General features: G+C 53.3%; 1 protein-coding gene across 1 annotated transcript; it reads left to right on the top strand.

Moving 5' to 3' along the window:
• The first annotated feature begins 2,396 nt into the window (after nucleotides 1–2,396).
• Nucleotides 2,397–22,682, top strand: SHMT2 (serine hydroxymethyltransferase 2). Its single transcript, XM_064401231.1, has 12 exons — nucleotides 2,397–2,536; nucleotides 5,292–5,489; nucleotides 7,554–7,633; nucleotides 12,545–12,745; nucleotides 14,949–15,030; nucleotides 17,010–17,132; nucleotides 18,691–18,830; nucleotides 18,907–19,072; nucleotides 19,146–19,245; nucleotides 20,590–20,745; nucleotides 21,628–21,735; nucleotides 21,966–22,682. Exons 1-12 carry the CDS (start codon nucleotides 2,513–2,515, stop codon nucleotides 22,091–22,093), a joined length of 1,506 nt encoding a protein of 501 aa, XP_064257301.1. The 5' UTR covers nucleotides 2,397–2,512; the 3' UTR covers nucleotides 22,094–22,682.
• Nucleotides 22,683–23,058: the final 376 nt, after the last annotated feature.

Below are 23,058 nucleotides of genomic sequence, written 5' to 3'. Positions count from 1 at the left end.
TGGGGTTTAGGGATGAGATTTGGGGTGGGGGGTCCCCGGGGGGGCTCTGCCCCCTCCTCTCGGGGAGGGGCTTCTTCATTTTATTTATTTATTTTAATTTTATTTTGTAAAGAAAATGAAAATGGAAAAAAAGCGGAAAATAAAGAAAAGGCTGGGAAAATAAAAAAGGAGAGTGTTGGTCCCGCCCCGAGCGGGGTGGGGGGAGAGAGGGGGCGGGACCCCAAAATTGGGGGTGGGGGTGCAAGGACGGGGGACCCCAAAATTCCGGATGGGAAATGCAGGAATCGGGGACCCCAAAATTCGGGTTGGGGGTGCAAGGACGGGGAACCCCAAAATTCGGGATGGGGACCCCAAAATTCGGGTTGGGGGTGCAAGGACGGGGAACCCCAAAATTCGGGATGGGGACCCCAAAATTAGGGATGGGGGTGCAAGGATAGGGGACCCCAAAATTCGGGATGGGAAATACAGGGATCAGGGACTAAAATTCGGGATGGGGGTGCAAGGACCCCAAAATTCGGGATGGGGACCCCAAAATTAGGGATGGGGGTGCAAGGATAGGGGACCCCAAAATTAGAGATGGGGGTGCAGGGATCGGGGACCCCAAAATTCGGGATGGGAAATACAGGGATCAGGGACTAAAATTCGGGATGGGGGTGCAAGGACCCCAAAATTCGGGATGGGAGACCCTAAAATTAGGGATGGGGATTGCAAGGACGTGGGACCCCAAAATTAGGGATGGGAAATGCAGGGATAGGGGACCAAAATTAAGGATGGGGGACCCCAAAATTCGGGTTGGGGTGCAAGGACGAGGACCCCAAAATTATGGATGGGGGTGCAAGGACGGGGGATTAAAATTAGGGATGGGGGTGTAAGGACTCCAAAATTAAGGGATGGGGAACCCCAAAATTAGGGATGGGGGTGCAGAGACGTGGGACCCTAAAATTAGGGATGGGGAGTGCAGGGATAGGGGACCGAAATTAAGGATGGGGGTGCAAGGACCCCAAAATTCGGGATGGGGGACCCCAAAATTAGGGATGGGGGGTGCAAGGACGGGGGACCCCATAACTAGGGATGGGGGTGCAGAGATCGGGGACCAAAATTAAGGATGAGGGACCCCAAAATTAGAGTTGGGGGTGCAGGGATAGGGGACTAAAATTCGGGATGGGGGGGTGCAAGGACGGGAGACCCCTAAATTAGGGATGGGGGTACAGGAATGGGGGATTAAAATTAAGGATGGGGGGGCCAAGGACCCCAAAATTCGGGATGGAGTACCCTAAAATTAGGGATGAGGGTTGCAAGGACGGGGGACCCCAAAAGTAAGGATGGGGGAGCAGGGATGGGGGATTAAAATTAGGGATGGGGGTGCAAGGATTCCAAAATTAAGGATGGGGAACCCCAAAATTAGAAATGGGGGGCGCAAGGATCCCAAAATTCGGGATGGGGGGGTGCAAGGACGGGGGACCCCAAAATTAGGGATGGGGGTGCAGGGATAGGGGACCAAAATTAGGGATGGGGGAGTGCAAGGACCCCAAAATTAGGGGTGGGGGACCCCAAAATTCGGGATGGGGGCTCAGGGATGGGGGATGAAAATTAGGGATGGGGGTGCAAGGACTCCAAAATCAAGGATGGGGAACCCCAAAATTAGGGATGGGCGGTGCAGGGACGTGGGACCCTAAAATTCGGGATTGGGGTGCAAGGACGGGGGACCCCAAAATTAGGCATGGGGGATTAAAATTAGGGATGGGGGTGTAAGGACGGGGGACCCCATAACTAGGGATGGGGTTGCAGGGATAGGGGGCCAAAATTAAGGATGGGGGACCCCAAAATTCGGGTTGGGGGTGCAAGGATAGGGGACCCCAAAATTCGGGATGGGGGGTGCAAGGACGGGGGACCCCAAAATTAGGCATGGGGGATTAAAATTAGGGATGGGGGTGTAAGGACGGGGGACCCCATAACTAGGGATGGGGTTGCAGGGATAGGGGGCCAAAATTAAGGATGGGGGACCCCAAAATTCGGGTTGGGGGTGCAAGGATAGGGGACCCCAAAATTCGGGATGGGGGTGCAGGAAGGGGGAATTAAAATTAGGGATGGGGGGTGCAAGGACTCCAAAATTAGGGATGGGGAACCCCAAAATTAGGGATGGGGGGTGCAGGGACGTGGAACCCTAAAATTAGGGATGGGGAGTGCAGGGATAGGGGACCGAAATTAAGGATGGGGGTGCAAGGACCCCAAAACTAGGGACCCTAAAATTCGGGATAGGGGTGCAGGGATGGGGAGTGTAGGGATGGGGGACCCCAAAACTGGGGACGGGGGTGCAGGGAGCGGGCTGACCCCGCTCGAGGGGGGTGGGGCAGGCTCAGACCGCCACTTTCCCGTCGGCCCCGGTGGCCCCGGTGGCTCCGCCCTCCCGGCAGCGCGCGCGGGGGGCGGGGCCAAGCGGGGCCGGCACCGGGAGCGGCACCGGGACCGGGAGCGGGACAGGCACCGGGACCCACGTGCAGCGCACACCGAGATGTGGCCGCTCCGCCTGGGCAGGGTGAGCCTCGGGGCTGGGGGGGGGGGGCCGGTGCCCGCTGGGGGGGTCCCCGGTTCCCGGTGAGGGGCTCCGGTTCCCCGTAAGGGTTCCCGGTGAGGATCCCCGGTAAGCGTCCCCGGTTCCCGGTAAGGGTTCCGGGTAAGGATCCCCCGTTCCCGGTAAGGGTTCCCGGTAGGGATCCCCGGTTCGGATCCTCCGTTCCCGGTAAGGATCCCCCGGTTCCCGGTAAGGATCCCGGTAAGGATCCCCGGTCCCCGGTAGGGATCCCCGGTTCCCGGTAAGGACCCCCCTGTTCCCGGTTCAGATCCCCGGTTCCCGGTTTCCATCCCCGGTTCGGATCCCCGGTTCCCAGTTCGGATCCCCGGTTCGGATCCCGGTTCCCGGTGGGGATCCCCGGTTCGGATCCCGGTTCGGATCCCGGTTCCCGGTTCCGATCCCCGGTTCAGATCCCCGGTTCGGATCCCGGTTCCCGGTTCCGATCCCCAGTTCGGATCCCCGGTTCCCGGTTCCGATCCCCGGTTCGGATCCCGGTTCCCTCCCCCCGGTGCTCGCTGGGTGCTGCCTCCCCGGTGTCCCGGTGCTCACAGCGGTCCCGGTGCCCGGGGGGGTCAGTCCCGGTACGTGGCAGAGCAACACCCCTCGGGGGTCCCGGTGACCGGAGGGGGGGTCCGGAACCCAGAGGGGTCCCGATCCCCCGGGGGTTTCAGTGCTCGGGGGGTCCCGGTGCTCACCCCGTGCTGCAGCCCCGGTGCCGCAGCGATCCCGGTGTGGGGCGGGGGTCGCGGTCCCCGGTGTTGGGCGGGGGTCCCGGTCCCCGGTATGGGGCGGGGGGGTGTCCCGGTCCCCCCGTTCTCCCCCTCACCCATCCTCCCTCATCCCGGGGGTCTCCACTCCATCCCCCTCCTCTTCCTCACCACCGGGACCCCCATCCCGGTACCGTGCCCCCCCTCTCCGGTTCCCCCACCCCACGGACTTTGTGCCGTCCCAAAGTCCCCGGGGCCGGGACCGGCCCCGCCACCGGCCTTGGCCCCTGCCCGGTGCCCGCGGCCCCGGGTGATGCAATGGGGCGGCCGCGGTTACATCACCCGGCACCGGGGGGGCACCGGGGGGCACCGGGGGCACCCCCGGTTCTGCGGGGGCGGGATCCCCCCCGCAGCCACCGAGTACAACGGGGGGGGGGTGGGAATCCCCTCCCTGGGGGGATCCCCGTGTGCCCTGTGGGGTTTTGGGGGGTCCTTGTGGGCTTTGTGAGGAGTTTGAGGGGTCCCCGTGTGCCCTGTGGGGTCCTTGGAGGTCCCCTCTGCCTTATGGGGCCCTTGGGGGGATCCCCAAGTAGTTTGGGGAGGGGGCTTGGGGGGATCCCGAAGTAGTTTGGGGGGTCCTTGTGGGCTTTTTGAGGAGTTTGAGGGGGTCCCCATGTGCCCTGTGGGGTTTTGGGGGGTCCTTGTGGGCTTTTTGAGGAGTTTGAGGGGGTCCCCATGTGCCCTGTGGGGTTCTTGGAGGTGCCCATGTTCCTTATAGGGCCCTTGAGAGGATCCCCAGGTGTTTTGGGGGGTCTTTGTGTGCTTTGTGAGGACTTAAGGGGGGCCCTGTGGGGTCCTTGGAGGTCCCCTGTGCCTTATGGGGCCCTTGGGGGGATCCCCAAGAGGGTTTGGGGGGTCCTTGTGGGCTTTGTGAGGAGTTTGAGGGGGTCCCCGTGTGCCTTGTGGGGTTTTGGGGGGTCCTTGTGGGCTTTGTGAGGACTTAAGGGGGGCCCCGTGTGCCCTGTGGGGTTTTGGGGGTCCCCTGTGCCTTATGGGGCCCTTGGGGGGATCCCCAAGTGGTTTGGGGGGGCCCTGGGGGGATCCCGAAGTAGTTTTGGGGGTCCTTGTGTACTTTGTGAGGAGTTTGAGGGGGTCCCCATGTGCCCTGTGGGGTTCTTGGAGGTGCCCATGTGCCTTATGGGGCCCTTGAGAGGATCCCCAGGTGTTTTGGGGGGTCTTTGTGTGCTTTGTGAGGACTTAAGGGGGTCCCCATGTGCCCTGTGGGGTCCTTGGAGGTCCACTGTGCCTTATGGGGCCCTTGGGGGGATCCCCATGTGGTTTGGGGGGGCCTTGAGGGGATCCCCAAGTAGTTTTGGGGGTCCTTCTGTACTTTGTGAGGACTTTGAGGGGGTCTTCCTGTACTCTGTAGGATGCTTGGAGGTCCCCATGTGCTTTATGGGGCCCTTGGGGGGATCCCGCAGTGGTTTGAGGGGTCCTTCTGTGCCTTGTGAGGACTTTAAGGGGTCTTCATGTGCCCTGTGGGGTCCTTGGGGTCCCCATGTGCCCCTTGGGGTCCCCATGTGCCCTGTGTGGAGTTTGGGGGGGATCTCCATGTGACTTGTGGGGTCCTCATATTCTTTGGGGCCACCATGGAGGAGTCCCCAAATGCCCTGTGGGCTTCTTGGGGTCCCCATGTGTCCCGTGTGCCCCTTGGGGTCCCCATGCACCCTGTATGGAGCTTGGAGGGGATCCCCATATGCCCCGTGTGCCCCTTGGGGTCCCCATGTGCCCCTTAGGGTCCCCGTGTGCCCCTTGAGGTCCCCGTGTGCCCCTTAGGGTCCCAATGTGCCCCTTGGGCTCCTTGGGGTCCCCGTGTGCCCGTGGTGCCCCCACCCCTGGAAGGGTGCCCCGCTGCCAGGCCACCCCCCGGCACTGTTACCCTTCCACGTCACCCATGGGTGCTGGCGGGCCCGGGGGTCCCCAGGGCTCACAGCCTGTCCCCCCCCGTGCAGACCCTGCAGCGCTGGGGGGCCCGGGTGGGCAGCGGCCCCCGGCGGGCACAGCACGGCCCCGCCGCCGCCGCCGCGCCCGGGCCGTGCCCGGGCTGGACGGGGCAGGAGAGCCTGGCACAGAGCGACCCCGAGCTCTGGGGCCTGCTGCGGCAGGAGAAGGAGCGGCAGTGCCGCGGGCTGGAGCTCATCGCCTCCGAGGTGGGCTGGGGGGCACGGGGCGGGGCTGGGGAGGGGTTGGGGGGGTTTGGGGATCCCTCCCTGGTTAGGGAATGGGACTGGGGGATCCCTTTTTGGGGGGGTTTGGACAGGGTTGGGATTGGGGATTGGGCAGGGTTGGGATTGGGGGATCCATGGTTAGGGAATGGGATTGGGGGATCCCTTTTTAGGGGGGGGGGTTGGGCAGGGTTGGGACTGGGGGATCCCTGGTTAGGGAATGGGATTGGGGGATCCCTGGTTAGGGAGGGGGGTTGGGGGATCCCTTTTTAGTGGGGGGTTTGGGCAGGGTTGGGACTGGGGGATCCCTTTTTAGGGAGGGTTTGGGCAGGGTGGGGCGGGATTGGGGGGCTGGTTAGGGGGGATTGGGGGATGCCTGGTTAGGGAATGGGGTTGGGGGATCCCTGTTATTGGGGATCGGGGGAATCTCTGGTTAGGGAATGGGATTGGGGGGATCCCTGTTTGGGGGGGATTGGGCAGGGTTCGGATTGGGATTGGGGGATGCCTGGTTAGGGAATGGGGTTGGACAGGGGTGGGGTCAGGCTTGGGGGATCCCTGGTTAGGGAATGGGATTGGGGGATCCCTTTTTGGGGGGGTTTGGGCAGGGTTGGGATTGGGGATTGGGCAGGGTTGGGATTGGGGATTGGGCAGGGTTGGGACTGGAGGATCCCTGGTTAGGGAATGGGATTGGGGGATCCCTGTTTGGGGGTGTTTGGGCAGGGATGGGAGTGGGGGATCCCTGGTTAGGGAGATTGGGGGATGCCTGGTTAGGGAATGGGATTGGGGGATCCCTTTTTATGGGGCATTGGGCAGGGTTGGGATTGGGGGATCCCTGGTTAGGGGGGAATCCCTGCTTGGGGGGGTTTGGGCAGGGGTGAGGTTGGGGTTGGGGGATCCCTGTTTAGGGAATGGGGTTGGGGGATGCCTGGTTAGGGGGGTTTGGACAGGGCTGGGATTGGGGATTGGGCAGGGTTGGAACTGGGGGATCCCTGGTTAGGGAATGGGATTGGGGGATCCCTTTTTAGGGGGGTTTGGGCAGGGGTGGGGTTGGGATTGGGCGATCCCTGGTTAGGGAATGGGGTTGGGCAGGGGTGGGATTGGGGGATCCCTGTTTGGGGGGGTTTGGGCAGGGTTGGGATTGGGGAACCACTGGTTAAGGAATGGGATTGGCCACGGGTGGGGTTGGGATTGGGGGATCCATGGTTAGGGGGAATTGGGCAGGGATGGGTTTGGGATTGGGAGATCCCTGTTTAGGGAATGGGATTGTGCAGGGGTGTGGTTGGGGGATCCCTGTTTAGGGGGGATTGGAGGATCCCTGTTTAGGGGGTTTGGGCAGGGTGGGGCGGGATTGGGGGGCTGGTTAGGGAGGTTGGGGGGATGCCTGGTTAGGGGGAGTTGAGCAGGGTTGGGATTGGGGGATCCCTGTTTGGGGGGCATTGGGCAGGGTTGGGATTGGGGATTGGGCAGGGCTGGGATTGGGGGATCCCTGTATGGGGGGGAATGGGGGATCCCTGGTTAGGGAATGGGGGATCCCTGGTTAGGGGGTTTGGGCACAGGTGGGATTGGGGGATCCCTGGTTAGGGAGGTTTGGGCAGGGATGGGGTCGAGCCTGGGGGATCCCTCCCTGGTTAGGGGGTTGGGGGATCCCTGTTTAGGGAATGGGATTGTGCAGGGGTGGGGTTGGGATTTGGGGATCCCTGTTTAAGGGGGTTTGGCTATTCTGATTCCCATCCATGTCCTGGTCCCCACTGGGGGTGTCCTGGTGCCCCCATTCCCCCCCTGTGTACCCCTTCCCCCAACCTCCACCATCCCTGAGGGTCTCAATTCCATCCCACTCCTCTTCCTCACCCTGGCTGGGCACTGGGACTCCCATCCCAGTGTTTCTCCCGCCCCCCTGGACTTTGTGTCCACCCCAAAGTCCCCAGGGCTGGCACAGCCCCTGCCACCAGCCTTGGCCCCTGCCCGGTGCCCACGGGGTGGGGTCAGCCCTGGGGGTTCTGTGTTTAGGGGATTTTGGCTGCTCTGATTCCCATCACCTTTTCCCCCCAGAATTTCTGCAGCCGGGCAGCTCTGGAGGCCCTGGGCTCCTGCCTCAACAACAAATACTCGGAGGGGTATCCTGGGAAGAGGTAAAGTGGGGAGTGGGCTTGGGGGGCACTGGGGTGCAGCTGCAGGGGACACCCAGGGAGCCCCAGGGAAGGGCTGGGGGTGTGTGAAGGTTGGCTTAGGACAGAGCTCAGGAATAAACTGAGATCAGGAGATAAATTTATCAGGATTTATCAACAGATCCACCTTGGGCAGCATGAGAGCCCAGCCAGGGCTACATCCCAGCTGAACCCAAAATGTCACAAAATGAACCCAAAATGTCACAAAATGGTCACAAAACGGACCCAAAATGGTCACAAAACGGACCCAAAATGGTCACAAAACGGACCCAAAATGGTCACAAAGTGAACCCAAAATGATCACAAAACGAACCCGAAATGAACCCAAAATGATCACAAAATGAACCCAAAATGATCACAAAACGAACCCGAAATGAACCCAAAATGATCACAAAATGGTCACAAAATGAATCCAAGATGAACCCAAAATGATCACAAAACAAACCCGAAATAATCACAAAATGAACCCAAAATTAACCCAAAATGGTCACAAAATGTACCCAAAATGATCACAAAATGGTCACAAAAGGAACCCAAAAATGATCACAAAATGTACTCAAAATGGTCACAAAATGAACCCGAAATGAATCCAAAATGGTCACAAAATGAATCCAAGATAAACTCAAACGGTCACAAGATGAACCTGAAATTGTCACAAAATGAACCTGAAATGAACCCAAAATGTCACAAAATGAATCCAAGATAAACTCAAATGGTCACAAGATGAACCTGAAATTGTCACAAAATCAACCCAAAATGATCACAAAATGTACCCAAGATAAACTCAAAATGGTCGCAAGATGGACCTGAAATTGTCACAAAATTAACCTGAAATGAACCCAAAATGGTCACAAAATGAACCTGAAATGATCACAAAACAAACCTGAAATGAACCAAAATGGTCACAAAACGTACCCAAGATAAAACGGTCACAAGATGAACCTGAAATTGTCACAAAATGAACCCAAAATGGTCACAAAAATGGACGCCTGGTCACAAGGTCTCTCACTATTTATAAGTTCTGCTCCATTTGCATATTGGAGTTAATTGTCCAATTACACCTTTAGGTTATGAGGTCCCATCCTGTTTTTCTCTCTTCATTCCACGCTGTTTGTGCTCTTGGGGCTGAGATTTGGATCCTCTGTCCTTGGTCCCCAGCTGGAGCAGGAATTGTTTTGTCTCCTGCTCTGTGCAGAGCTCAGCATCCCAAAATGTGAAACCCAAACCCAGAGTAAAGCAGCACAGGACCTGAAACACAGAAAAACTAAAACCTGAGGTGTATAACATGAATCTCAGAACTGCAGCCTAAACCAGCACAGAACCTGAAACATATAAAAACTAAAAAAAACCTAAAACCTGAGGTATATAACATAAATCTCAGAATTACAGCCTAAACCAGCACAGAATCTCAAAAATAGAAAAACTAAAACCTGAGGTGTATAACATGAATCTCAGAACTACAGCCTAAAGCAGCACAGAATCTGAAAAAGAAAATCTCAAACCTGAGACATCACACCAAGCCAGCACAGAATCTGGAACATATAAAAACTAAAACCTGAGGTGTATAACGTGAATTTCAGAATTAAAACCTAAGCCAGCACAGAATCTCAAACATATAAAAACTAAAACCTGAGATATATAACATGAATCTCAGAACTACAACCTAAACCAGAAGAGACTCTCAAACATACAAAAACTAAAACCCGAGACATAACTCTAAAGCAGCACAGACCCTGAAACAGAAAAACTAAAACCTGAGGTGTATAACATGAATTTCAGAATTAAAACCTAAACCAGCACAGAATCTCAAACATAGAAAAACTAAAACCTGAGGTGTATAACATGAATTTCAGAATTACAACCTAAACCAGCACAGAATCTGAAAAAGAAAATCTCAAACCTGAGACATCACACCAAGCCAGCACAGAATCTGAAACAAAAACTAAAACCTGAGGTGTACACCATGAATCTCAGAACTACAGCCTAAACCAACACAGAATCTGAAACATATAAAAATTAAAACCTGAGATATATAACATGAATTTCAGAATTAAAACCTAAACCAGCACAGAATCTGAAACATATAAAAACTAAAAAAACCCTAAAACCTGAGGTATATGACATGAATCTCAGAACTACAGCCTAAACCAGCACAGGATCTGAAACATATAAAAACTAAAACCTGAGGTGTATAACATGAATTTCAGAATTAAAACCTAAACCAGCACAGAATCTCAAACATAGAAAAACTAAAACCTGAGGTGTATAACATGAATCTCAGAATTCCAACCTAAAGCAGCACAGAATCTCAAACATACACAAACTAAAACCCGAGCCACCACTCTAAAGCAGCACGGAGCCTGAAAACCCCAGCAAATCTGAACCTGAGGCACCCCTGGGGGCTGCCCTGTGCCCCAAGCCTCCCTGGGGTCCGGCTGGCAGAGGGGACCCCTGGTGACCCCGTCTGTGGGGTTTGTGAGGCTCTCCAGGGCTGGGAAGGGATGAGTGTGACTCCATGTTCTTAGAAGGTTGTTTATTATTATTATTATTATTATTATTATTATTATTATTATTATTATTTTTATTATCATTATTATTATTATTATTAATGTTATTAATGTTATTAATGTTATTAATGTTATATAATATAATATTATTTAATATTATATTATATGATATTATAGTATTATATTATATTATGTTATATTGTATTATACTATATTATATTATATTATATTATATTATATTATATTATATTATATTATATTATATTATATTATATTGTATTATATTATATTATATTATATTATATTGTACTATATTATATTATATTATATTATATTTATTATTATATGGTTATATGATATTTATTATTATATTATTATATTATATTTGTTATATGCTATTATAATATATAATATATTATATATATAATATAGTATTATATTATATATATTGATTATATAATTTAATATGTTAAGATGTATTAAATTATATTATATGATATTATAGTATTATATTATATGATATTATATGATATTATATGATATGATATTATATTATATTATAGTATATTTATTATTATATGATTATATGATATTTATTATTATATTATTATATTTGTTGTATGCTATTATATTATATAATATTTAATATATATAATATAGTATTATATTATATTATATTATATTACATTACATTACATTACATTACATTACATTATATATATTGATTATATGTAACTTAATATATTAAGATAAATTATCTTACATACAGAATGCTATACTAAAGCTGTACTAAAGAATAGAGAAAGGACACCTCAGAAGGCTTAACAAGGACAAATAATAAAAACTCGTGCCTGACTCCTCCCAGCTGGACCCTGATTGATCATTAACTTAAAGCAATCCACAGGGAAGCAGTCAAAGTCGGAGCGCTCTCCAAACCGCAGGAGAAACCGCAGACAGTTATACATTTCATTTCTCCCCGAGCCTTCGCAGCTCCTGGCGAGAAGAACCCTGGGCAAAGGCGGGGTTTTTTCTGAATTTTTTTTCAGGAAATTTTTTCAGGATTTTTTTTTTCAGAAAACATTTTCAGGAAATTTTTTTGGGAAATTTTTTCACAAAACATTTTCAGAAATTTTTTTCAGGAAATTTTTTCAGAAAACATTTTCAGAAATTTTTTTCAGGAAATTTTTTTCAGGAGATTTTTTTCAGAAATTTTTTCAGGAAATTTTTTCAGAAATTTTTTCCAGGAAATTTTTTAGGGAAATTTTTTTCAGGAAATTTTTTCAGAAAACATTTTCAGAAATTTTTTTCAGGAAATTTTTTTCAGGGAAATTTTTCAGGAAATTTTTTCATAAAACATTTTCAGGAAATTTTTTCAGGAAATTTTTTAGGGAAATTTTTTTCAGGAAATTTTTTAGGAAAATTTTTTAGTGAAATTTTTTTCGGGAAATTTTTTTCAGAATTTTTTTTCAGGAAATTTTTTAGGGAAATTTTTTAGGGAAATTTTTTAGGGAAATTTTTTTCAGGAAATTTTTTTCAGGAAATTTTTTGGGGAAATTTTTTTCAGGAATTTTTTTCAGGAAATTTTTTAGCGAATTTTTTTTCAGGAAATTTTTTTCAGGAAATTTTTTAGGGAAATTTTTTAGCGAAATTTTTTTCGGGAAATTTTTTTCAGGAAATTTTTTAGGGAAATGTTTCAGAAAATTTTTTAGGGAAATTTTTTAGGGAAATTTTTTTCAGGAAATTTTTTTCAGGAAATTTTTTAGGGAAATTTTTTAGGGAAATTTTTTTCAGGAAATTTTTTAGGGAAATTTTTTAGCGAAATTTTTTTCGGGAAATTTTTTTCAGAATTTTTTTTCAGGAAATTTTTTTCAGGAAATTTTTAGGGAAATTTTTTAGGGAAATTTTTTTCAGGAAATTTTTTCACAAAACATTTTCAGAAATTCTTTTCCAGGAAATTTTTTTCAGAAATTTTTTCAGGAAATTTTTTCACAAAACATTTTCAGAATTTTTTTTCAGGGTTTTTTTTTTCAGAAAACATTTTCAGAATTTTTTTTCAGGAAATTTTTTAGGGAAATTTTTTCCAGGAAATTTTTTCAGAAATTTTTTTCAGGAAATTTTTTAGGGGAATTTTTTAGGGAAATTTTTTTCAGGAATTTTTTCCAGGAAATTTTTTTGCGGAATTTTTTTCAGGAAATTTTTTTCAGGAAATTTTTTAGGGAAATGTTTCAGGAAATATTTTAGGGAAATTTTTTTGGGAAATTTTTTCAGGAAATTTTTTCGGGAAATTTTTCGGGAAATTTTTTCAGGAACCATTTTCAGGAGCTATTCCGCGAGCGGTTTCCCGGCCGCTGACCCGTGCTGTGCGCAGGTACTACGGCGGCGCCGAGGTCGTGGACCAGATCGAGCTGCTGTGCGAGCGGCGCGCGCTCGACGCCTTCGGCCTGGACCCCGCGCGCTGGGGCGTCAACGTGCAGCCCTACTCGGGCTCCCCCGCCAACTTCGCGGCCTACACCGCCCTGCTGCGGCCCCACGAGCGCCTCATGGGGCTCGACCTGCCCGACGGCGGCCAGTGCGTGGGGTTTGGGGGGGGGTGTGGGGTTTGGGGTGGGGGGTGTGGGGTTTGGGGATGTGGGGTTTGGGGTGCGGGTGTGGGGTGTGGGGTGGGGGATTTGGGGTAGGGGACATGGGGAACTGGGGTGGGGGATGTGGGGGTTTGGCGTGGGGAATGTGGGGTCTGGGGGGGTGTGGGGTGGGGGATGTGGGGTTTGGGGTGAGGGGTGAGGGGGTGTGGGGTTTGGGGTGCGGGTGTGGGGTTTGGGGTTTGGGGTGAGGGGGTGTGGGGATTTGGGGTTTGGGGTGGGGGGTGTGGGGTTTGGGGTTTGGGGTTTGGGGTTTGGGGTTTGGGGTTTGGGGTGAGGGGGTGTGGGGTTTGGGGTGGGGGGTGTGGGGTTTGGGGTTTGCGGTTTGGGGTGGGGGGTGTGGGGTTTGGGGTTTGGGGTTTGGGGTGAGGGGGTGTGGGGTTTGGGGTGGGGGGTGTGGGGTTTGGGGTTTGGGGTTTGGGGTGGGGGGTTTGGGGTTTGGGGTTTGGGGTTTGGGGTGAGGGGGTGTGGGGTTTGGGGTGGGGGGTGTGGGGTTTGGGGTGGGGGGTGTGGGGTTTGGGGGGGTGTGGGGATTTGGGGTTTGGGGTTTGGGGGGGGTGTGGGGATTTGGGGTTTGGGGTAGGGGGTGTGGGGTTTGGGGTTGGGGTGTGGGGATTTGGGATTTGGGGTTGGGGATGTGGGGTTTGGGGTAGGGGGTTTGGGGTTTGGGGTTTGGGGTGAGGGGTGTGGGGAACTGGGGTGGGGATTTGGGGGGGGGGGGATGTGGGGTGTGGGGTGGGGAACCAGGTGTGGGGGATGTGGGGTTTGAGGTGGGGGATGTGGGGTGTGGGGTGGGGAACCAGAGGTAGGGAATGTGGGGATTTGGGGTGGGGGATGTGGGGTTTGGGGTGGGGGATGTGGGAAACTGGGGAGGGGGGATTTGGGGTGGGGGATGTGGGGTTTGGAGTGGGGATGTGGGGAACTGGGGTGAGGATTTGGGGGGGGAGAACGTGGGGATTTGGGGTGGGGGGATGTGGGGATTTGGGGTGGGAAATGTGGGGGTTTGAGGTGGAGGACGTGGGGAACTGGGGTGGGGATGTGGGATTTGAGGTGGGGGATTTGGGATGGGGAACATGGGGAACTGGGGATGGAGGATGTGGGGATTTGGGGTGGGGATGTGGGGATTTGGGGTGGGGATGTGGGGGTTTGAGGTGGGGGATGTGGGAAGCCAGGGAGGGGGGATTTGGGGTGTGGGATGTGGGGATTTGGGGTGGGGGGATGTGGGGTTTGGGGGGGGATATGGGGTTTGGGGGGGAATATGGGGTTTGGGGGGGGATGTGGGGTTTGGGGTGAGGATGTGGGGGTTTGGGGTGGGGGGTGTGGGGAACTGGGGTGGGGAACCAGAGGTGGGGAATGTGGGGATTTGGGGTGAGGATGTGGGGTTTGGGGTGGGGGGGGTGTGGGGTTTGGGGTGAGGATGTGGGGATTTGGGGATTTGGGGTGGAGAACATTTTGCATCATCCAGTAAATACCATTTTCCCAGGCCCAGCCTTTCTTTCCAGCCCCCCAGAATATCCAGAATATTCTGTGATTTTGGGAACATTTTATCCCTATATTATCAAACCCCCCCAAACATAGTTTCTCGTGATTCTTGTTACAATTAAACAATAACTATATCCAATTACCAAACAGTCATGGCATTTAACAATCATATCATTTAACAATCATATCATTTATCATTAAATGATTATACAGGTTGTATAATCATATCATTTATCAATCATATCATTTATCATTAAATGAGTATACAATTTTGCATCATCCAGTAAATAACATTTTCCCAGCCCCAGCCTTTCTTTCCAGCCCCCCAGAATATCCAGAATATCCTGTGATTTTGGGAACATTTTATCCCTATATTATCAAACCCCCCAAACATAGTTTCTCATGATTCTTGTTACAATTAAACAATAACTATATCCAATTACCAAACAACCATGGCATTTAACAATCACATCATTTAACAATTATATAATTTATCATTAAATGATTATACAGATTTGCATCATCCAGTAAATACCATTTTCCCAGCCCAGCCTTTCTGTCCAGCCCCCGGGAATGTCGGGAATGTCGGGAATGTCGGGAATGTCGGTGATTTTGGGAAGGTTTTGTCCTCACCCTGTGCCTCCCCCGCAGCCTCACCCACGGTTACATGAGTGACACCAAGAGGATCTCGGCCACCTCCATCTTCTTCGAGTCCATGCCCTACAAGCTTGATGTGAGCTGGGGAAGGGAGGTCTGAGGTGTCCCCAAAGTGTCCCCAGGGTGTCCTCACAGTGTCCCTGAGGTGTCCCTGAGGTATCCCCAGTGTGTCCCTGGAGTGTCCCCAAAGTGTCCCTAGGGTATCCCCGAGGTGTCTTCGAGGTGTCCCCAGGGTGTCCTTAGGGTGTCCCCAGGGTGTCCCCAAGGTGTCCCCAGGGTGTCCCCAAGGTGTCCCCAGGGTGGCCCTGAGGTGTCCCTAGGGTGTCCCTGAGGTATCTCCAGGGTGTCCTCACAGTGTCCCCAGGGTGCCCTCAGGGTGTCCCCAGGGTGTCCCCAAAGTGTCTCCAGGGTATCCCTGAGGTGTCCCTGAGGTGTCCCCAGGGTGTCCCCAAGGTGTCCTTAGGGTGTCCCCAGCATGTCCCCAAGGTATCCCCAGGGTGTCCCAGAGGTATCCCTGAGGTGTCCTCAGGGTGTCCCCAGGGTGTCCTCACAGTGTCCCCAAGGTGTCTTTGAGGTGTCCCCAAGGTGTCACCAGGGTGTCCCCGAGGTATCTCCAGGGTGTCCCCAGGGTGTCCATAGAGAGTCCCCCAAGGTGTCCCCAGCATGTCCCCAGGGTGTCCCCAAGATGCCCTCAGGGTGTGCCCAAGGTGTCCCCACGGTGTCCTTAGGGTGTTCCCAGCATGTCCCTAGGATTTCCCAGAAGTGTCCCCAAGGTGTCCCAAAGTGTCCCCAAGGTGTCCCCAGGGTGCCCTCAGGGTGTCCCCAAAGTGTCCCCAGGGTGTCCCCTCCATGTCCCAGTGCCAAGGGAGGTGCCCAGGGCTCAGGTGCTGTGCTCGGAGCAGGGGGGTTCCTCCACTGTCCATCTGTCTGTCCGTCCATCTGTCCATTCCCAGCATGACCAGGCTGGCTGTCCATTTCTGGGCTAACTGGCCCAGCTCTCCTGTCTGTCTGTCTGTCTGTCCTTCACAGCCATCCTCGGGGCTGACTGACATGTCTGTCTGTCTGTCCCTGGACTGACTAATCTGTCTGTCCATCCATGGGCTGACTGACCTGTCTGCCTGTCCCTGGACTGACCAATGTGTCTGTTTGTCTGTCCTTGGACTGACTGGCCTGTCTGTCTGTCCTTGGACTGACTGGCCTGTCTGTCCCTGGCCTGACTGATTTGTCAGTCTGTCTGTCTGTCCATCCCTGGGCTGACCAATCTGTCTGTTCATCCCTGTGCTGACTGACCTGCCTGTCTGTCCATCCATCCATCCATCCCTGGACTGAGTGACCTGCCTGTCTGTCTGTCTATCCATGGACTGACTGACTGACCTACCTGTCCATCCCTGGGCTGACTGACTTGTCTCTCTGTCTGTCCATCCATCCCTGACCCCAGTGCTGACTGACCTGTCCGTCCATCCATCCATCCATCCATCCATCCATCCATCCATCCATCCATCCATCCATCCATCCATTCCTGTACTGACTGACCTGTCTGTCTGTCTGTCCCTGTGATGACTGACCTGTCTGTCCATCCCTGCGCTGCCTGACCTGCCTGTCCATCTGTCTGTCTGTCCGTCCATTCCTGCACTGCCTGACCCGCCAGTCCATCCATCTGTCCGTCCGTCTGTCTGTCCATCCCTGCGCTGCCTGACCTGCCTGTCCATCCGTCCGTCTGTCTGTCCATCCATCTCCACGCTGCCTCACCTGACTGTCCGTCTGTCTGTCTGTCCATCCGTCCCCGCGCTGCCTGACCCACCTGTCTGTCCGTCCGTCTGTCTGTGCGTCCGTCTGTCCGTCCGTCCATCCCCGTGCTGCCTGACCCGCCTGTCTGTCTGTCCGTGTCTGTCCGTCCATCCCCGCACTGACTGACCCGCCTGTCTGTCCATCCGTCTGTCTGTCCATCCCCACACTGCCTGACCCACCTGTCTGTCCGTCCATTTCTCTGTCTGTCTGTCCGCCCGTCCATCCCCGCGCTCCCTGACCCTCCTGTCCGTCCGTCTGTCCCCGCAGCCCGCCACAGGCCTGATTGACTACGCGCAGCTGGAGGTGACGGCGCGGCTGTTCCGCCCGCGCCTGGTGATCGCGGGCACCAGCGCCTACGCGCGCCTCATCGACTACGGCCGCATCAGGAGGGTGCGCCACGGGCTGGGGCGGGACGGGAGGGGGGGAGCCGTGAGCCCGCGGGCCGCAGGGCTGAGTTGTTGTTTGTGATGTGGTATGGCATGGTGTGGTATGATATGGTATGGTATTGTGTGATATGGTATGGTATTGTGTGATATGGTATGGCATGGTGTGGTATGGTATGATATGGTATGATATGGTATTGTGTGATATGGTGTGGTATGGTATGGTATGGTATGGTATGGTATGGTATGATATGATATGATATGATATGATATGATATGATATGATATGATATGGTATGGTATGGTATGGTATGGTATGGTATTGTGTGATTGGTATGGTATGGTATGGTATGGTATGGTATGGTATGGTATGGTATGATATGATATGGTATTGTGTGATATTATGTGATATTATATGGTATTATATGATATTACATAGTATTATATATTATGTTATATCATATTATATATTATGTTATATCATATCATATATTATATTATATTAATTATATTATATTATACTATTTTGTATTTATTATATTTATGTTTTATTATATTTTATTCTATTTTATAATATTTTGTCATATTTATATAATATCATACTGTATTATATCATATCATACTATAATATACATATCCTATATAATATTATATATTATATCATATAATATATCATATCATATTATATTATATCATATCATATATCATATATCATATCATACTTATGATAATATATATAATATTACATTATATATAATACGACATTATATATAATATATTACATTATATATTATATATAAGAATATATAATATTATATTAGGTATAATATTCTATTATGTATAGTGTAATATAATATATAAATATATGATATAATAATTAATAATTTTTATATAATAGGTTATATAATATATAGTATATAGTATATAGTATATAATATATAATATATAATATATAATATATAGTATATAATATATAATGTATAATGTGTAATGTATAATATATAATATATAATATATAATATATAATATATAATATATAATATAATATATAAGTAGTGCAATATTAATATTATATTATAGATAATATAATGTACAAGAATATATACAGGTAATTATATATATAATATATAATATTATAGCATTATAATATAATTACATAACTATATATGCTATATATTATATATATTATATTATTCTATTACATTACATTGCATTATAATGCTATACTAAAAGAAACAGAGAAATGATACAGCCAGAAAGCTGGAAAGGAAAGGAGTGGAATGACAACAAAAGCTGCTGACTGAGCTTGGAGCCAGCTGGACCCCGGTTGGCCATTGAGCAGAAACACCTGACGTGGACCAGCAAAGGTGCCCTGCTGGTGCACAATCTCCAGACCACATTCCACACCCGTTATTGCTTTCCTTTTCCTCTGAGGCTTCTCAGGGCAAAAAAATCCTAGCAAAAGGATTTCCGTAAAAATGTCATGGTAGTGAGGGTACCGTGAGGGGGCTCTGGGGCTGAGGAGGGGCTCTGGGGGCAGCAGGTGACCCTGGTGCTGTCCCCAGGTGTGCGATGAGGTCAAGGCCTACCTGCTGGCCGACATGGCGCACATCAGCGGGCTGGTGGCCGCCAAGGCCATCCCGTCGCCCTTCGAGCACGCCGACGTCGTCACCAGCACCACGCACAAGACCCTGCGTGGCGCCAGGTGAGAGCCCTGGCACCCTGGGCATGGGGGGTGGTGTCCCCCGGGGAGGACAGGTGACAGCCTCTCTTGCCACCAGGTCGGGGCTGATCTTCTACCGCAAGGGCGTGCGCTCCGTGGATAAGAAGACGGGCAAGGAGACCCTCTACGACCTGGAGGACAGGATCAACTTCTCGGTGTTCCCCTCCCTGCAGGGGGGACCCCACAACCACGCCATTGCTGCCGTGGCCGTGGCCCTCAAGCAGGTGTGCCGGGGTGGGGGGCTCGGGGCGGGGGGTGCCCCGTGCCCCCGGTGCTGATGGGGTGTCCCCCCGGCAGGCCAGCTCCCCAGCCTTCCGGGAGTACTGCCAGCAGGTGCTGAGGAACGCCAAGGCCATGGCACAGGCGCTGCTGCAGCGGGGCTACACCCTCGTGTCAGGTAAGGTTCCAGTCCTGCTGGTTTTGGGGACAAGGAGGGGTGAGCCGTGGTGGGGACAAGGAGGGTTGAGCCATGGTGGGGATGAGGAACACCCTGGTGTCAGGTGATGATCCAATCCTGCTGGTTTTGGGGTCCAGGTACACCCTGGTGTCAGGTGATGATCCAATCCTGCTGGTTTTGGGGTCCAGGTACACCCTGGTGTCAGGTGATGATCCAATCCTGCTGGTTTTGGGGTCCAGGTACACCCTGGTGTCAGGTGATGCTCTGGCCCCCACAGTTTTAGGGACCAGGTACACCCTGGTGTCAGGTGATGCTCTGGCCCTGCTGGTTTTGGGGTCAAGGAGGGGTTTTTGGAGCCGTGGCAGGGATGAGGTGCACGCTGGTGTCAGGTGAGGCTCTGGCCCTGCTGCTTTTGGGGACAAGGGAAGGTGAATTGTGGTGGGGACCAGGTACACCCTGGTATCAGGTGATGCTCCAATCCTGCTGGTTTTGGGGACAAGGAGGGGAGAGCTGTGGTGGGGATGAGGTACACGCTGGTGTCAGGTGATGCTCTGACCCCACAGTTTCAGGGACCAGGTACACCCTGGTGTCAGGTGATGCTCTGACCCCACAGTTTCGGGGACCAGGTACATGCTGGTGTCAGGTGATGCTCTGACCCCACAGTTTTGGGGATCAGGTACACCCTGGTGTCAGGTGATGCTCTGACCCCACAGTTTCGGGGACCAGGTACACCCTGGTGTCAGGTGATGCTCTGACCCCACAGTTTCGGGGATCAGGTACACGCTGGTGTCAGGTCATGCTCTGTCCCTGCCATTTTGGGGACAAGGAGGGGTGAGCTGTGTTGAGGACAAGGTACACCCTGGTGTCAAGTGATGCTCTGACCCTACAGTTTTGGGGACCAGATAAACGCTGGTGTCAAGTGATGCTCTGACCCCACAGTTTTGGGGTCAAGGAGGGGTTAGCTGTGGCAGGGATGAGGTACATGCTGGTGTCAGGTGATGCTCTGACCCCACAGTTTTAGGGACCAGGTACACCCTAGTGTGAGGTGATCCTCTGTCCCTGCTGGTTTTGGGGTCAAGGAGGGGTTTTGGAACCGTGGTGGGGATGAGGTACATGCTGGTGTCAGGTGATGCTCTGACCCCACAGTTCTGGGGACAAGGGGGATTGAGCTGTCATGGGGACGAGCGGCTCTGCTCAGTCTCAGGACAGCAGTGGGGTGTGCAGGGGGATTGGGGGGCACAGAGTGGGGCTGAGGCAGAACAGGCAGCACTGCAGAGCAGCAAAGGCGCAGCAGAGGGGTCTGGGGGTGCTCAGGGACCCTCACCCCTCTCCTCTGCTCCCCAGGTGGCACTGACAACCACCTGGTGCTGGTGGACCTGCGGCCCAAGGGCATCGACGGGGCGCGGGCAGAGCGGGTGCTGGAGCTCGTCTCCATCACGGCCAACAAGAACACGTGCCCGGGGGACAAGAGTGCCCTGACCCCCGGGGGGCTGCGCCTCGGTGAGGGACAGCCCCTGCCCGGGCTCCTCACCCCACAGCGGCCCCACTCCGATTCACCCTTCTCTGTTTTAGTGGGAATTTGGAGATGGGTTTGGCTGGGAAAGGGGGCAGGAGCCTGTGGGGAGAAGAATTTGGGGAGCCCCTTGGGGAGGTGCAGTGAGGGGTTTGGACCCAGGGAGCTTCTTGGGGGTCTGGGAATGAGGGAACCCAAGTGAGGGGCTGGGAATGAGGGAGCCCCTTGGGAGTCGGGGACCCAGGGAGCTTCTTGGGGGTCTGGGAATGAGGGAGTTCTTTGGGGGGCTGGGACTGAGGGACCACCTTGAGGGGCTGGGACCCTGAGAGCCCCTTGGGGGTCTGGGAATGAGGGAGCCCCTTGGGGGTCTGGGACCCAGGGAGCTTCTTGGGGGCCTGGGACTGAGGGAACCCCAGTGAGGGGCTGGGACTCAGCTCGTTTGGGGGGCTGGGACCCAGGGAGCTTCTTGGGGGCCTGGGACTGAGGGACAACCTTGAGGGGCTGGGAATGAGGGAATTCTTTGGGGGTCTGGGAATGAGGGAATTCTTTGGGGGTCTGGGAATGAGGGAACCCCAGTGAGGGGCTGGGACTCAGCTCCTTTGCGGGGCTGGAACCCTGTGAGCTCCTTGGGGGTCTGGGAATGAGTGACCTCCAGTGAGGGGCTGGGACTGAGGGACCACCTTGGGGACCTGGGACCCTGAGAGCCCCTTGGATGGCTGGGACCCAGGGAGCCCCTTGGGGGGCTGGGAATGAGGGAGCTCCTTGGGGACCTGGGACCCTGAGGGCCCCTTGGATGGCTGGGACCCAGGGAGCCCCTTGGGGGGCAGGTGCCCCCCAGCACTGCTGTCCCTGATGGGCTCTGTCCCCAGGTGCCCCCGCGCTGACCTCCCGCCAATTCCGCGAGGAGGATTTCCACAAGGTCGTGGAGTTCCTCGACGAGGGCATCGCCCTGGCCTTGGACGTCAAGAGCAAAACCAGTGAGCCGTGGGGGGGCCCCTGTACCCCCATTTCCCCCTTCCTGAGTGCCCCTCAGCCCTTCTCCCCTTGTGCTGCCAGCCCTGCTGCCCAGACCGGGTGGCAAAACCAGGGAGCCACGGGGGTCCCTGTCCCCCATTTCCCCCTTCCTGGCTGCCCCTCAGCCCCTGCTGTGGGTACCTGGCGAGGGCTGGAGCTGCCCTGGGGCTCACCTGTGCCCCTCCACCCCCAGGTAAGCTCCAGGACTTCAAGACCTTCCTGCTGCAGGACCCGGAGACGCAGCGGCGCCTGAGCGACCTGCGGCAGCGCGTGGAGACCTTCGCCCGTGCCTTCCCCATGCCCGGCTTCAGCGACCACTGAGGGGGGCACGCCCCTGCTGCCAGGCTGGGCTCGCTCCGGGGGGGTCACAGAGGGGCTCAGGCCCCCCCTCTGCCTTCCCCCCTCCTTTTCTCTCCTGCATTTCTGGGGTAGGGGGCCCATGCTGCTGTCAGTGTTAGGGTAGAGAGACCCCCCAGACCCTGCTTGGGGTGGGGGGCACTGCTTGCTGCAGCACTCACCCCTCCTGCCAGGCTGGGCTCGCTCTGGGGGGGTCACAGAGGGGCTCAGGCCCCCCCTCTGCCTTCCCCCCTCCTTTTCTCTCCTGCATTTCTGGGATAGGGGGCCCATCCTGCTGTCAGTGTTAGGGTACAGAGACCCCCCCTGCCATGCTGGGCTCGCTCTGGGGGGGTCACAGAGGGGCTCAGACCCCCCCTCTGCCTTTCCCCCTGCCCTTCTCCCCCGTTGTCACCTTTGGGTGCTGCGTCCCTGGGGTGGGGGCCCATCCTGCTGTCAGTGTTAGGGTACAGAGACCCCCCAGACCCTGCCTGGGGAGGGGGGCACTGCTTGCTCCAGCCTCATCTTGCACTTTTCTACGGGGAGGGGTTGCTAATAAACGTGGGGGCAGATCCTGGAGCTGTGTGGGTGCTGTGCTGGGGGGCAGGGGGGCGCTGGGGAGGGGTCCCTGGAGCCCCTCAGTGCCGTGCCAGGAGCCTCGAGGCTCCCATGGAATGTGCCATCCCCATGCCCGGCTTCAGCGACCACTGAGGGGGGGGCACGCCCCTGCTGCCAGGCTGGGCTCGCTCTGGGGGGGTCACAGAGGGGCTCAGACCCCCCTCTGCCTTCCCCCTCCTTTTCTCTTGAATTTCTGGGGTGGGGGGCCCATGCTGCTGTCAGTGTTAGGGTACAGAGACCCCCCCTGCCAGGCTGGGCTCGCTCTGGGGGGGTCACAGAGGGGCTGGGGATCCGGGGGGCTTTGGGGAGGGGTCCCCGGAGCCCCTCAGTGCCGT

Source organism: Passer domesticus, chromosome 31 (assembly GCF_036417665.1).
Source record: "Passer domesticus isolate bPasDom1 chromosome 31, bPasDom1.hap1, whole genome shotgun sequence".
NCBI classification, from domain to species: Eukaryota; Metazoa; Chordata; class Aves; order Passeriformes; family Passeridae; genus Passer; species Passer domesticus.
This window is presented reverse-complemented; position numbering and strand designations above follow the sequence as displayed.